The sequence below is a fragment of the Lepidochelys kempii genome, chromosome 23 (genome assembly GCF_965140265.1).
Source record: "Lepidochelys kempii isolate rLepKem1 chromosome 23, rLepKem1.hap2, whole genome shotgun sequence".
In the NCBI taxonomy this organism is placed as follows: Eukaryota; Metazoa; Chordata; order Testudines; family Cheloniidae; genus Lepidochelys; species Lepidochelys kempii.
In genome coordinates this window covers 15,496,277-15,510,615 of record NC_133278.1, presented here as the reverse complement: position 1 = coordinate 15,510,615, position 14,339 = coordinate 15,496,277, and the positions used below count along the sequence as shown (strand labels likewise).

The following is a 14,339-nucleotide window of genomic DNA, read 5'->3' as shown; positions in this document are numbered from 1 at the left end:
TTGCTCTGTGACCCTGAGGTAGATCACTCGAGTGCTCTGGCTCCAGTTCAAAGCATCTGAGGCCACCGTCAGACTCTCGCTCCCTCCACCCCCGTCCCGGTCAGCTGAGTGGTTCCTTGCTTTACCTGGGTACCGGGGCGGGGACAGACTGGGTGGCCCCAAAGAGGCTAGAAATTGTGTGGTTGCAGTGGTCACTGACCAGGATGTCAATGCCCTGTTGGCGATGGACCCCTAATCCACCCCCACCCCACCCCACCTCTCACCATCAGGTTGTCCATCAAAGACCTTTTGAACCATGCCTTCTTCGCGGAGGACACGGGGCTGCGGGTGGAGCTGGCAGAGGACGATGACGGGCTGAGCTCTTCTTTGGCCTTGAGGCTGTGGGTGGAAGACCCCAAGAAACTGAAGGGGAAGCACAAGGACAACGAAGCCATCGAGTTCAGTTTCAACCTGGAGTCGGATGTCCCCGAAGAAGTGGCGTGCGAGATGGTGAGCGCTTCGCACGGACACCTCCTACTTGCAGCTCCCTGTGCCACTGTCTCTCCTCCCTCCCTTTGTCTATGTGGGAGCTCGTCGGGGCAGGGGCTGTCTCTCACTGTTTGCACAGTGGGGCTGGAGGGGATCCAGGCGCTTTCTGAGTGCACATTAATAACTAAGAAGGTCCGGAAGCGTTACCGTTGTTCGGCTCTGCTTGTATTTTCCATGCCGAAGTCGTGTCTCGCCCGCCTTTCCTGGGTGACTCCGGGAAGGATGGAGATCAAGCCGCATTCGTGCCATCAGGGATGTGTCTGAAACCCGACTGGTTGAGAAGTGGGAACTGTTTTTTTTGTTTTGTTTTTTTTTAAATTCAAACTATTTGAAACTTTATTAACATTTCTCTCACGCTGACACTGGTGATCCTGCTGTCTCTGGCCATGTCTGCTGTGGCAAAGCACCCTGGGGATTGGCTTGGAACATCTGAGAGAAATGCTCTCACGAAGCCACAAGCTGTCGACACACTCACCCAGTGGCTGTCCGTGTGGAGTCCTGGTGGACCATGGGGGTCTGGCAGAGCCTCACTGGGGAGCAGCTTTGTCTCTAAGCCAGCTCAGGCTGGGGACATCTCCTAGGTCTTTGTCTCTCCAAGAGATGCAGAGTGTCAAAGGGCGGGGTATCTATATAACCGGGACTGGGGATTTGCTTTCATCACCCTCCTAGTGATTCCCAGTTCAGGAGGATCAGGAACACAAAGGTCCATAGACCACTTGTTGATATAATATCCTACAAATATCCCCTACTGCCCTGCACTGTGGGATCAATTCGGACATTTCCTCTCCTCCAAGGTCTTGCGTCTGTCACAGGTGTAACGTGATATGAATTTAAAGCCACTCAGGGCATGCCTACCCTGCAGTGAGCATCAAAGCTAGCTCAGGTGTGCGGCAATCACACTTCGCAACTGCAGCCAAGACATACACTTTTAGTTAAACTGAAACAGGAGAATCCACACAGAAGGCTGTGCCGGCAACAGGCTGGGCTTTTTTTTTTTTTAAGGTCAGTTGTGAAGAGGAAATAAGAGCGCTTTCCCCTAACCAATTGGATGAATGTGCGTCGACAAGGCCTCGTTAAAGATGGCGTTGCTGGCCCCAAATGTTCTGAAATTATAAATTAGGTGTCATCCCAAAATCGTGAGATGTGGCTTGAAAAATCTCTTTTGAAATGTGGGGTCTTATTTGTTTTCTAGCTTTTGAGCCTTTAGAACGTCCCGTTTGCAAGATTTTCTCCTCAGTCCCGAGGGCTAGAAAGTTTTTTTTTGGTAAAAAGAAAGGTGACATTCTCCCCAAATCACATGACTCCGGCAGCTGGGTCTTTATGAAGAAACATTGACGTGAAATCCTGGTTCCGTCAGGGGTCCGATATCATGAGAGTCAGCAATGCCTCTTGCCTGAGAACGGGGAGAGTGGTTGATCCACATCTCTGAGCCCTCCAAGGAGTTCTCCCGTAAAAGGGTGGAGAGCTAAAAGCTGCATGCTTTTGGTTAACAACCCGAGAGAGGCTTTCGTGGGGTATCCGGAGAGCGGGCACGATTCCTCGTCTTTCCAGGGTATCTGGAGAACAGGCGTGATTCCTCGTCTTTCCTATCTTGATCCCCCTTCTGCAGGTGAAATCCGGATTCTTCCACGAAAGCGACTCCAAAGCTGTGGCCAAGTCCATCCGGGACCGTGTGGCCCTGATCAAGAAGACCCGAGAGCGGCGGCAAGCCGGCTGCCTGGAGGAACAGAGGGAAGCCCAGTGCAAGGCAGCTGGTGGGGCCCTGCTGCCCCAGGGCGTCTCGCTGACCCGCCCGTCCCCGCCGGCGGGTGCCGAGTGGGAGGAGACGGAGGTGGACCAGCACGTCCGGCAGCAGCTGCTGCAGCAGACTCAGCACCAGTCTTCCTTGGCAGGTACATGGAGCGACAGGGGTGGCTAGTCAATTTCACCAGCCCCCTGACCCCTTTAGTCTCCTCCGGAGAGACCGAAACGTCACCCGCTCGCCTGCTATAGAAGGGAATTGATTCGCTGAGATGTGCCCCGATGATCCCATGTTGCAGAGGGACCACCACGTCCCTGCCTCCCCCATCCCACGTCTGGCCACCCCGAGCCTGGGAGCCAGACCTGCCAACCGGCAGCTGCAAAGAGCCCCATTCCCCTCAGTCCGGTGTCCCTCTCCAGCTGAGGCCCATCCCTGATGCTTCGGGGGAAGGTGAAAAAAACACCCTGAGAACACAGCTGCCTCCGGCTTTGAGCCATCGCAGGTCTTGCTGGGGTTGCGTTCACACTACCAGGGCGTGTTGGTGGAGCTCATCTTTAGGGGTAGCCCCAGCCTGAGGTAAAGGAGGGAGGGGCCTTGTGGTGATCTGTAGTCCCGGGGTGGGCTAACTCCTGGCCCAGACTCTGCCCTCACAACAGCGATAACGAAGCAGAAAGCAGAAAGGGTTTCTCCCCACCTCCTGAGGGTGGCGCGCTCTGTGCCCCCCATGCTATGACTTGGTCCCCACGCCGCCACAGTCCCGCCCCCTCCTCGGGGTGGCAGGGAGATGTTTTGGAGGGGTGGGGATTGGGGCAGTTGGTGCCTCTTGGAGTTCCTGGAGACTGGTGATAATTGCCCTGGTTTTTCTGAGCAGCCATCGTTTACTGTCATTTTGACCTCGCTGAGCAGCCTTAGATGTGAGTCTATGGGCAGTGTGGCCTAGTGGGTAGCGCGCTGCCCCGGGGGCCAAGAACAGCCGGCTTCTAGTCCCTGCCCAGTGATCCTGCCGGTCTCAGTGGCATGTTTTCCCTGCTCCGTAAAGTGCTTGGAGACGCGCGCTAGACAAGAACTTGGTGATGGTGGTGAGGAAGACATAGGTCTGGAGTGGGACCTAGTGAGTCTTTGGTTCCTGTGTCCTCCCCCACCCCGTTGCGTGTTAACTCAGCGTTTGCACCTGCTAGGAAAGGACACGCCTGTCAATGCTTTGAGTGACTGACAGGGCTTTCCTGCCTCCCCATACAGCCGAGAGCCTGTCGGAGAAGAGTGCTGGGTCAGTGATTCTATCGGATGCCTCCAGACAGCACAGCCTGCCCTACACGGAGCAGGTGATGGGCTGCCCTCCACAGGCCTCTATCCCCCCACCGGTGGAAGCCGGCCTTCAGGGACACCTCTACCCATCGCAGCCGGTGATGGGACACTATCAGCAGATTGCTGGGGTAAGGTGCCTCCTCGGATCACCAGCCGTCATCCTAGGGTCCATGACTGTACGGTACACCAAGGGCGTCCTTAGCCACGCGCAGCGTGTAAGGCCACAGAACGGTGTCTCCAGCGCCTGGATTGTCCCACGCCCCAAAAACCCTGACCTGGGGGAAATCCCCTCCCTACCCCAAATCTGCTGACCCCGAGCATCTGAGCAAGGCCCACAGGCTAGGCTGTTAAAGGTACATCTCCCCAGCCCACTGCAGTGAATCCCAGAGCCAGGACTGACAGACTCGGGTTGGTGCTGCGGCATTACAAATTGCAGTGTAGACAGTCCCACTTGGGCTCTGTGACCCACTCGCTTTGCTGGGTTTCGGAGCATCTCAGCGCTCAGCACTGGCTCACTGGGACTCAGGCTCTGACCCACCCTTCTAGCAGGGTCCTAGGATCCGACTCCTGAGTCGTGAGGGGCCATGAGAAGAGATTGTAGGGGACAGGTTTGGGGGTGCCATGAAAATGGGGTGTTGGGGATTAGGGTTGGGGGGTTCTGGGGAGTGGGTCAGAGTTGGAGGCGTTACAGGGGGTAGGGTTGGAGGTTACCCATTATCTTTGGTGCGAGGGACCCCCGGCGCGTTACTGAACCGCCTCCCATCAAGTTCAAAACCATGCTGTGGCCTGGGGGGGCAGGGCGTCTGGGACTCCTAGGGCATGTCTGCACCAAACCCAGGCTCTGAGATAGGGCTGAGCTCAAGCCCCGCTTCCGCCACACACAAATCAGTCTTTCTTGGGTCAGCGAATGCTCAGGGCCCGGGCCATAGGACCCTGCTAGTGGGGTGGGTCAGGCCCTGAGCCCGGCCGTGACCCGCATCCAAGCCCTGTCCTTCGGCCGTGTGAACGCAGCTCAAGTCAGAAGGGCTGCATAGCGCATTAGCTCAGTTGCGAAACCCGGGCTTCCAAGGCAGTGTGGACGCGTGAGCAGGGGCTTGGCTGCACCAAGTCCACTAGCCGTGTCCTGCAGATCCCGGCTTTGCGTACAGTGTAGATGTCCCCTAAAAGGGGAGCCAAGCATCTACAGAGACCCAGGTAGGAGGGTGCAGCAGATCCGAGTCGGGGAGAGCACAGGTGGGGTCCGGTGGTGCTTTGTCATTAACAAGCTTCTTTATTTGTCACTGTCGTTAATTAATTAAGCAGGTGCAGCAGCAGAACCTGGGCCACCTGCAGATCTTACCCCCAGCTCTACCCACCCCCAGCTTGGCTCCACCGGCAGCTCCCCAGCCCCAGGTGTCACCTGGCGCGGTCCCGCAGTTCACGCCGATAATGGTACGTCTGGTGTGTCCTGTGTGGTGCGGCTGACACACGAGGGGTGGCTGGTGCAGAGAAATCCTTGGCAGGTGGGGAAAGCACTGAACAGGGATGTGTGAACCCCAGGGTCAAGTCCTTCCTGGTTCAGGGACTTGAATCTAGGATCCCACATTCTAGGTGATTCCCTCGCCTCTGGGGTGGGGCTCTGTCTGGCCCCGAGGGACCTTCCCCACCAAAAGAGGATCCTTTCCCTTGGAAAGTTTGAGTTTCCCTGAATCTGGCAAAATTTGTGGGGAAATTCCTGACCGGCCCCAATTGTGGTTAAAAGTAATAAGAGGGACAGGCCGTCCCCAGTCATCCCTGCTTCGACTTAGTACTTGCCTCCTCTACCACTTGGTGTTTTCGTGGGCAGGGACCTCCTGTACAAGCCCCCACCTGCTTCCACCCTGCTTAGCCAAAATCGGAGCCTCTGGGGCACTGGACCAAAAGCAACTTATTTTGGGGGAATATAATTGTCCCAAGGGCTGGACGCACATTGGAGGATCAGCGCAAGGGGATCCAAAGAGAGAGCCCCGTTACTATGAGGGATCTGAGGCATTTGAGCAGGGCTCTGCTGAATCCAATTTCCGGGCAGCCATTCCTTTCCCCAGGTTTCTGGCTGGGGGCCTGAGCCGTTTGCTTTTGTAAACTGAAGATGTTGAGCCAGACAGTATCCCGCCCCTGCATCCCTTGATGTTGCCTGTCTTTCCCGGAGCGCCTTGCTCTCCTCATGATAGATAAGAACTAGCTAAGTTCCTGGAGGATAGGTCCATTAATGGCTACTAGCCAGGCTGGGCAGGGATGGTGTCCCTAGCCTCTGTTTGCCAGGAGCTGGGAATGGGGGACAGGGGATGGATCACTTGATATTCCCTGTTCTGCTCATTCCCTCTGGGGCACCTGGCACTGGTCACTGTCGGAAGACAGGACACTGGGCTAGATGGACCGTCGGTCTGACCCAGTGTGGCCGCTCTTACGTTCTTATGATGCTGTGCAGCAGGCTGCGTCCATGTCTCACCCCCAGAATGCATTGCTGCTGGAGATGCTCTGGGAATGCCCTCCTACTGCTCTATGGGGTATCCGCTCAGATTGTTTTTCCCAGAATGCATTAGTGCAGACGTGGACAGAGCCTAGGTTGTTTTGGGGTGGGGGGGCTGTGCTGTGATTAGTTTGTGGTTCCGCACCTGTAAGCCCCACGTTTCCTTTGCCACCAGCACCTCGAGTCACAACTGCCTACGGTGCTGGAGCCATCGGTCATGGCGGTGTCCCAGGCCATCCTGACAGCTGCCTCTCCCCAGGCCATGCCGGCAGCCAGCGCGCAGCTGGACTCCACCACCAGGACTGGGAGTCAGATGGCCACCACCACTGCAGCCGAGGTCGACCCGGCTTCTGGCTTCCTGACCCTCGGTCACAGCCTGGCACCGCAGAACCAGCCCTCGGCCCAGTTTGTTGGCAACATGCAGGGGATGGCCCAGCTCCTGCCTGCTTCCTTGGCTGGGCAGCCTGGGGCGCCCATGCAGCAGCCGCAGCAGGTGGCATCGATGCAGCCGCTCCAGCAGGTTCCTGCCATGCAGCAGCCCCAGCAGGTGGTGCCCATGCAGCAACCGCAGCAAATTCCTCAGCAAACTGTACCCATGCAGCAGATTCCAGCCATGCAGCAACTGCAGCAAGTTGCATCGATGCAGCAGGTTCCTGCCATGCAGCAGTCCCAGCAGGTGATGTCCATGCAGCAGCCACAGCAAATTCCTCAACAGACTGCACCGATGCAGCAGATTCCTGCCATGCAGCAGCCGCAGCAGGTTGCATCAATGCAGCAACCCCAGCTGGTTGCGCCCATGCAGCAGCCCCAACAGGTTCCCGCCATGCAGCAGCCGCAGCAAATTCCTCAACAGACTGCGCCCATGCAGCAGGTTCCTACCATGCAGCAGTCACAGCAGGTTGCATCGATGCAGCAACCCCAGCCGGTTGCACCCATGCAGCAGCCCCAACAGGTTCCCGTCATGCAGCCGCCCCAGCAGTATGCTGTGATGCAGCCAGACTCCTTACTGCAGCCTTCCCTGGCCCAGCCAGCGCAGCCCATGCAGTTGCAGCTGCCGGGTTACCCGCCCCCTCAGCAGCCGCAGTTTGTGCTGCACACAGGCACCCTAGAGCAGCCGCAGGGGCTGCTGGTGCAGGAGACAGACCAACAGGTGGAATGCGTGTGTCCTGTCCTGGCCCCAGAGCAGCTGGCTTACCCGCTGCAGGCCCCGCACCGGCTGCAGCCAGCATATCCCCTGCAGGGTCCTTACACTGACCAGCCCCCCTGCCCAGCCCAGCCGGCAGAGCCGGTGGTGTATGCGTACCCGGAGCTGCCGGGGTACCCGGTTCAGCCCCTCTACCCGGGGCAGCCTCCGTACCGGGTGGAGCAGGTGACGTTTCTGAGCCAGCTGGCAGATCCGCAGCAGCCAGCCTTTGTGCCGTCTCCTGGGGCGCTGAGCCAGGAGGCCAGCACGGAGCAGATGCCCGTGGCGCTCTCCCAGCAGGACAGCAGCGGCTTGGGGTACCCCCTGGCGCAAGGGCCGGGCGAAGGGCAACAGACAGCGCCGCCAGCGGTCCCGTTCCTCCCGCCGCAGCCCTCCACTTTTGCGCCTCCCGCGATGCAGCCGCTACCTCAGCAGGCTCCTCTCCAGCCACAGCCGCTCCTGGCCACGGTCCCCACCTTGCTCCAGACCCTGTCGCCCAGGCCAGAGCAGCTGCAGCCGCCCTCCTCAGAACAAGCCTATGGAGTGCAGCAGGCAGCGGCGCACGTACCCGAGCAGCCAGCCTACGTCCTGTTAGCAGCAGAGTCGGGGGTGTACCAGAGTCCGGCAGCCAGCCCTCTGCTCACCACCTCCCCACAGCCCGCCCTGAGCCCCCAGCTGCACCCACAGCATGGGCCGGGGCCCGAGCAGGTATGTGACCCGGCTTCAGACTGAAACAGCACCGGCCGGGCTGGGAACTGTGGGGGAGAGCCACAGAGAGCCCTTCCCTCGTGCTGGGTGATGGTAAGAAGTAACTTGGTCACAGTCTAGAAGTATCCATGCGAGGAACAAATATTTAATAATAGGCTCTTCAGGGTAGCAAAGAAAGCTCTAACATGAGGCAATGGCTGGCCTTTGAAACTAGACTAACTCAAATGAACAATAAGGCATACGATTTTAACGGTGAGCATAATTAACCGTTGGAGCAGTTTACCAAGGGTCGTGGTGGATTCTCCATCACTGGCCATTTTAAAGTTGAGACGGGAGGTTTGTAGAAGAGCTCTGCTGTAGGTCAGAAGGAAGGATTGTGGGGCAGGTCTCTGGCCCGGGTTATACAGGAGGTCAGACTGCATGAGCTCAGTGGTCTCTTCTGGCCTTGGGGTTTATGAACTCCCGGGCCAGCTTGAAGCAGCCAGGCTGAGAGCTTGCGAGCAGTCCCTGCAGAGTCCGACAGCTCGTTGACATGGGGAAATGCCATGGTAATTCCACCAGTGGAGTGACACCAGGGCAACGCTCTTATTTTGGAATCATGGAAGCCTTTTTTAAAGTTGAGATTTTGCCAGCCAGTTTCCTGCCCTGGACAAGCCCGAAGGTCTCTGATTGACCCTGAAAGCCTCCTCCCTGGTGGGTGACCCTTTTGAGTTTCCGTCCAGTCTCCAGGTTTAGCCACTGTCCCGGAGAATGGTTCCTCATGGGGTCATCCTCTGAAAGTGGTGTCACCAGGTGTCCCTCCCGTGTTCAGCTCTGGGTCACTCTTTCACCCTTGCATGCTTCCTCCGCCTGGGAATAGCTGGCGATCCCGGCTACTTTTCCTAGCTCTGTTTGGAACGCTTTACAGCTCTCTTCCAGACCTCGCAGACTTGCCTCCCTCACAATGGCTGGGTTTGAAAACCCACCAAACTCTTCCCTAACCAGCAGTTTTCTGTAACCTGGTGGCTGCTTCTTGCTCCCAGAGGGAAATTCTAGCTTTGCAAGAGCCTGGCAAGTTCGTCTCGTTCTCCCGCGCCCCGTCTGTGATCCTGCTCCTCTGCTCTGAAGCCAAATTCAGTCCCCTCCCAGTGTTCTAATTTCCAGCCTGAATTGATCCCTGATCCCGGTAGTCCTTGTGCCTGTCTTATGTTCTTCTGGTCTTTGTCCAGCTAATGCGTCCCATTGCACTGTTCCGTGTCTCCTCAAACACTTCCTCTTGCAGTTGGTATAGCCCCATCTCCGCTGGTCCCTGGAGAAAGACTGAAATTCACTTGTTTCACAACTCTGTTTCCTGGCAGGTTTCCCAGCCTGCCACGGTGCCTGAGGCCCAAATAGCTGCTCCAAAGCCAGACTTGCTGCAAGGGTGAGTCTCCTTCCTCGTTAATCCGAGAGCATGGGGGTTGCAAGGGGGAAAGGAATTGAGCCCGGTGCTACATCCAATCTTTCTGCCCGTGTGCTGTGCGTATCTGGGGTGTGGCGGGAGTACATGTGAGCTGCAGTTCACAGCCCCGTCAAGTGGCCGCATTAACAGTCGGCCGGCCATCCTGCCAGCTGGAGGACTGTTGGGTCGGTGTGTCCCAGAAACCTCCATAAAAGAATCCCCTTCAATTTATTTCTCCCAGCTCACCTCCCACCACAATGAGGGATATTATCGAGATAGACACACAGTCCTGTCCCTTTCCCGCTGCTTGTCTAACCCGTCTGAGGAGCCTGAGCCTTCCACAGCTGTGGCCACTGAAGTGATTCGATTTCCCCATCTCTCTTGGCCTGCGGAACTCATTGCTACAAGAAACAACAAATAAACAATCAAGTCTTTGGGCAGGGAACTAAATGCGTCAACCTGTATCTTCCCCTGGGGGAAGATTGACTGATCCAGTTTGCCGCAGCGAGCCCCGTTCTGAGAGCTCATCCATTCATGCTTTTCTTCTCTCCCTGCTCTGCTCCCAGGCTAAATCCCGAGCTGGCTGCTTTGAAGGAAAGCTCCAATGCACACGAGCCCATGAGCGGCAACGGCAAACAAGACCGAAGTAAACAGAGGCGGGCGTCCTGCCCCCGGCCGGACAAAGGGACCAAATTCCAGCTCACTGTGCTGCAGGTTGGTAGTGGCGAGGGGGTAAAAGTCGGGCTCCGGGAGCATTCAACCTGTGACTCAGGACAGCTGACCTTTCACCGCAGGAAGGGATTAGAACCCAGCGGAGATCCAACATTCCTCAGTGATTTGTGCTCATGGGCTGCCTAGTTCCCCCAAGCTTCTCTGCGTGGAGAAATTGACCTGATCATAGTTTAGAAGTATCTAGGTGGGGAACAAATATTGGCCTCCTCCGTCTAAATTCAGACCAGAAATAAGGTGCCAGGGGAGTGAACCGCTGGGACATCTCACCTAGAGGTGGGGGAGTCTTGCTCACGGGCGATTCGTATAATTCGAAATGGACTGTTTTCCTAAGGCTCTGCTCCAGTTCAGCCTGGGCCTGTGTTATCCAGGGGGTTGGACCAGATGATCACAACGCTCCCCTCTGGCCTTGGGATGTGTGAATCTGTCTTTTGAAAGCAGGTTCCTAAGTCACTTCGGTGCTTTTGAATTTTTAACTCCCCAGGTTTTGTCCCGAGTTTGCTATGGCTAAGGTTTTTTTGGGGAGTGGGGGGTGATTTGGGAGCTGGGAGGTCACTTTCCTCTGCAAGGGGGCAAGCGGGCTGGCTCACCTTCCTGAGATCACCCAGTCACAGCTCACCTTATCAATTCCCTGCCGTCGTTCGGGCCTTGGCCGTTCTCGTCCTCACAACAGTGTAGTCTCCCGAGGCCTGAAACGGGTCCGTCTGATTGATGCTGCTCTCACTGGGACTGGCCAGAGCGCCTTTATGCTGATGTGATGGTGCCCACGCTCAGGAGGCTGGCAGTGGAGTTAAAGCCGTATTGTGTTGCTTTACCCCACCTTGGCAGGGCCTGAACGTCACATGAGCCCGTCCTTCAAAGCCCCATCAGGCTTGCTCTCTCTCTTCCATGTCCGCCCTTGGAATCAGCCCTCTTGGACTTCCATGTGGCTGTCTTGGGGCCTGATCCACAGCCGCTGAAATCTACGAGGGGCTTGCTTTGGCTCAGGGGAGGGGATGAAGGCCTCCAGGTAGATCAGAGTCCCGAAGTCGGTCTTAAAAGCAGAATGTTCCTCCCCTTGCTCCCTGAGATTCCCCCCCTGGAATCGGGTCCCCTTGCAAAATGCTGGTGTTCTGCTTACGTCCCCAGGTGTCTGCGGCTGGGGATAATATGGTCGAGTGCCAGCTGGAGACCCACAACAACAAGATGGTCACCTTCAAGTTTGATGCTGATGGAGATGCGCCCGAGGATATTGCTGATTACATGGTGAGTTTCCCCAGCTGCCGCCCTGCTTGCTTGAACCCTCTCCTGGGGAGCAGCGACTCTGGAAAAGATTTGGAGCTCGTGGGGGAGAATGAGCTGAACACAAGCTGCTAGGGCGACGCCAGGGTCAAAAGGGATAATGCAGTCCTGGGCGGCATAAACAGAGGAATCTTGAATAGGAGCAGAGAGGTTCTTTCACCTCTGGATTTGGCCCTGGTGCAACCAATGCTGGAATACTGCATCCAGTTCTTGTGCCCACTGTGACAGGTTGGACCCCCCTTCTGGGATGCCACCTGATATATTGGGGTTTCACTGAGCCCGACCTTTCCACTAGCCTGGGCTCCCTCACCCTGTCCTGCTGTGCCAGGCCCTCAAGCCTCCTCTAGTGCACACACATAGGTTGGGACACGCCCAGCTGCAGAAAGACACAGACACTGAAATCAGCTCTACTTGGGAAGAATCAGTTAGGAAATTGCCCTGCACTTAAGTGCACCTCCCCTCTGGAGTGTACCCCCAAGATAATATTGTCTTGCACTGTATAGAAAGAGCTGGACAGCACTAGCTCATAAAAATTCGCCCTCTCCCTCAATGTGGAGAGAGATATGCACAGCTTCTCCCCCCCCCCCCATATGAATTGCACAAACTGGGTTTTGAAATAAACAAGAAATAAATTTATTAACTACTGGTATAGCAAACAGAACAAAGCAGATTACTATGTTACTCCAAAGAAACAGGTTACAAAATGCAATTCCCTACCCTAAATGTTGATTTAGGCAGGATGCAGCGTTTCTGTAGCTCAGAGTTCCAGTTATTTCCCTTTACAGACTAGACTCCTGTCTTAGTCTGGACTCAGCCCCTGCCTTTCCTTCAGCTTAGTTCCTTTTTCTCTTCAGGTACTTTCCACAATCATTCCTCTGGGCAGGAAGGCAGTGAGGGGAGAGTGCCGATGGCTTTACCTCCCAGCCTTCGATAGAATTTTGCACCAGGCGGGTACCTTTTGTTTCCGAGGTGTGACCTCCCCCTCCTTTTAGTGGAAAATCACTAGAAGTTTAAGATGGTGTTTAGTACCAGGTGACAGGACCACATGACCTAGGACTGTCACAGCAACAGAGATTAGTATCTTCAAAGTCTTATTGTTTCTTCCTAATGGCCCATCTAGGCCGGTTGTCTGGTGGATGTCTCCCAAGTACACACACCCTAACCTTAGATACAGAAATGATACAAGCATACAAATTGGATAATCACCTTCAAATCAGATAATCAGACAAACCTTTCCAATGATACCTTACATGAGTCATCCTGCATAAAATACATCTTAGTTATGCCTGATTCATATTACAAGCATATTTCTATAAAGAATGTGGAGTGTCACACCCACACTTCAAGGAGAATGTCGATAATCGGGGAGGGGGCGGGGGTCAGAGATGAGCCATGAGAAGGATCCAGGGGTTAGAAAACCTGCCTTAGAGTGAGAGACTCCAGCTGCTCCATTTGTTTAGCTTTAGAGAAGGTGAAGGGGTGACTTGATCCCGGTCTATATGGCTCCACCTGGGGAACAAATATTTAATAGCAGAGAAAGCTCTGAGACAGTCCAATGGCAGGAGGCTGCAGCTAGACACATTCAGACTGGAAATAACAGTGCGAGAAATTAACCATTGAAACAACTGACCACCGGCTGTGGCGGATTCGCCATCCCTGACAATCTTCCAGTCAAGATGGGATGTTTGCCTTAAAGATCTGGTCTGGTTCAAGCAGGAATGATCTCGGGGCAGTTCTTGGGCCTGTGCTGTGCAGGAGGTCAGACTGGATAGTCGCAATGGTCCCTTCCAGCCAGGGAAACAACGAATTTTCCTTCCACGCAGACAGCCGTACTCTTTGGACTTCCTTTTTGAACATCTTCCCACCATCCTGGGCAGCTCAGATGCTGCGCTGCGGTGGGAGATTGGTCTAGTGCGTTGTGTCGCCGTGCCCGTGAGCTTTGAGGTTCTCACCTGGGCTCTGTGTCATACCTGGGCTGATCTTCCAAGGTGGACAGTATGTGATCTTGGGAGAGGGTGATGAGGGCCACACCCTAGGGCTAGTTCCCAGAGCCACCTTAGCCTTGGATAAGCCATATAGGGCTTGGTTTTGCTACATCTTGCTGATTGTTTTGGTCCGTTCCAAAAAAAGCGGGTCAGGCTGAATCTGAAGATTACGAAAAATGTCAGCGAATCGACAACATCAGTTGGGGGCGTTAAAGGGCTAGATTCACAAAATTGGGGTGTGTGTGGGGGTAGTCGTTGGACTCTGGATTCTAGACAGGTCTCCCTTGGTGCTTTGCCTCACTGTTGGGCTCTGTGCATTCTGGGACTTTTCTTGCTGTGCATTGTGGGTCCCTGGAGTTCTGAGAGTTGGGAGTCAAACCTACAAATTCGCACGATTCCTCACCTGCCACTTCAGGGCTGTTCTCTTTTTTGGTGAGCCACCACTTTTTCAAACCGCTGTCAGCCAGCATTGCTCCCAATATGAGCTGTTCCTCTCTTTCCTAATATGCTTGGACCAGCAGCGAAATTGGTCAGTTCCCACCTCTCTGAGCAATTGGCTCAGGCTCTCTGCAGACACAGGCAAGCATTGTTGTGTCAGGCAGACTCGGGGCACGTTACTGAAGATTCCTTTGCAGCAGTGCGAGCTAGGGAGATTGCCTTTTGTAATAAGTGAAAGCTGAAAATCTGCTGAACAATTCAGGTACTTGTCCAATCCCCTGGCTGTCGAGTCCCACGCTTTGGGAAATGCTGATTGAACTGTTGGTTGTTGGTCCCCCCCGATCAGGTAGAAGATAACTTTGTGCTGGAGAGTGAGAAGGAGAGGTTTGTGGAGGAGCTGAGAGCCATTGTGTGCCAAGCTCAGGAGATCCTCCGAAGCCTGCCGGTGGAAGAGCGAGCGTCTGGCAACGATTCCGTTCCCTCCGAGTCCAACAGCAGCCAAGTAAGAACAGTGCTTTATTGTGGGCATGTCT

The 14,339-nt window shown here is 55.3% G+C and overlaps 1 protein-coding gene across 5 annotated transcripts in view; it reads left to right on the top strand.

Moving 5' to 3' along the window:
* The window catches only part of WNK3 (WNK lysine deficient protein kinase 3), a 59,147-nt gene that overhangs the window by 31,582 nt on the left and 13,226 nt on the right, over positions 1-14,339 (top strand). For 4 of the 5 annotated variants that reach the window (XM_073321510.1, XM_073321506.1, XM_073321507.1 and 1 more), the window contains exons 7-15: positions 270-489; positions 2,138-2,420; positions 3,509-3,702; positions 4,874-5,005; positions 6,238-7,953; positions 9,291-9,355; positions 9,940-10,087; positions 11,231-11,347; positions 14,153-14,308. In XM_073321510.1, coding sequence (XP_073177611.1) covers positions 270-489; positions 2,138-2,420; positions 3,509-3,702; positions 4,874-5,005; positions 6,238-7,953; positions 9,291-9,355; positions 9,940-10,087; positions 11,231-11,347; positions 14,153-14,308 — 3,031 coding nt within the window. The remainder of the gene's footprint in view (positions 1-269; positions 490-2,137; positions 2,421-3,508; positions 3,703-4,873; positions 5,006-6,237; positions 7,954-9,290; positions 9,356-9,939; positions 10,088-11,230; positions 11,348-14,152; positions 14,309-14,339) is intronic. The other variant, XM_073321509.1, reaches the window with a different exon arrangement.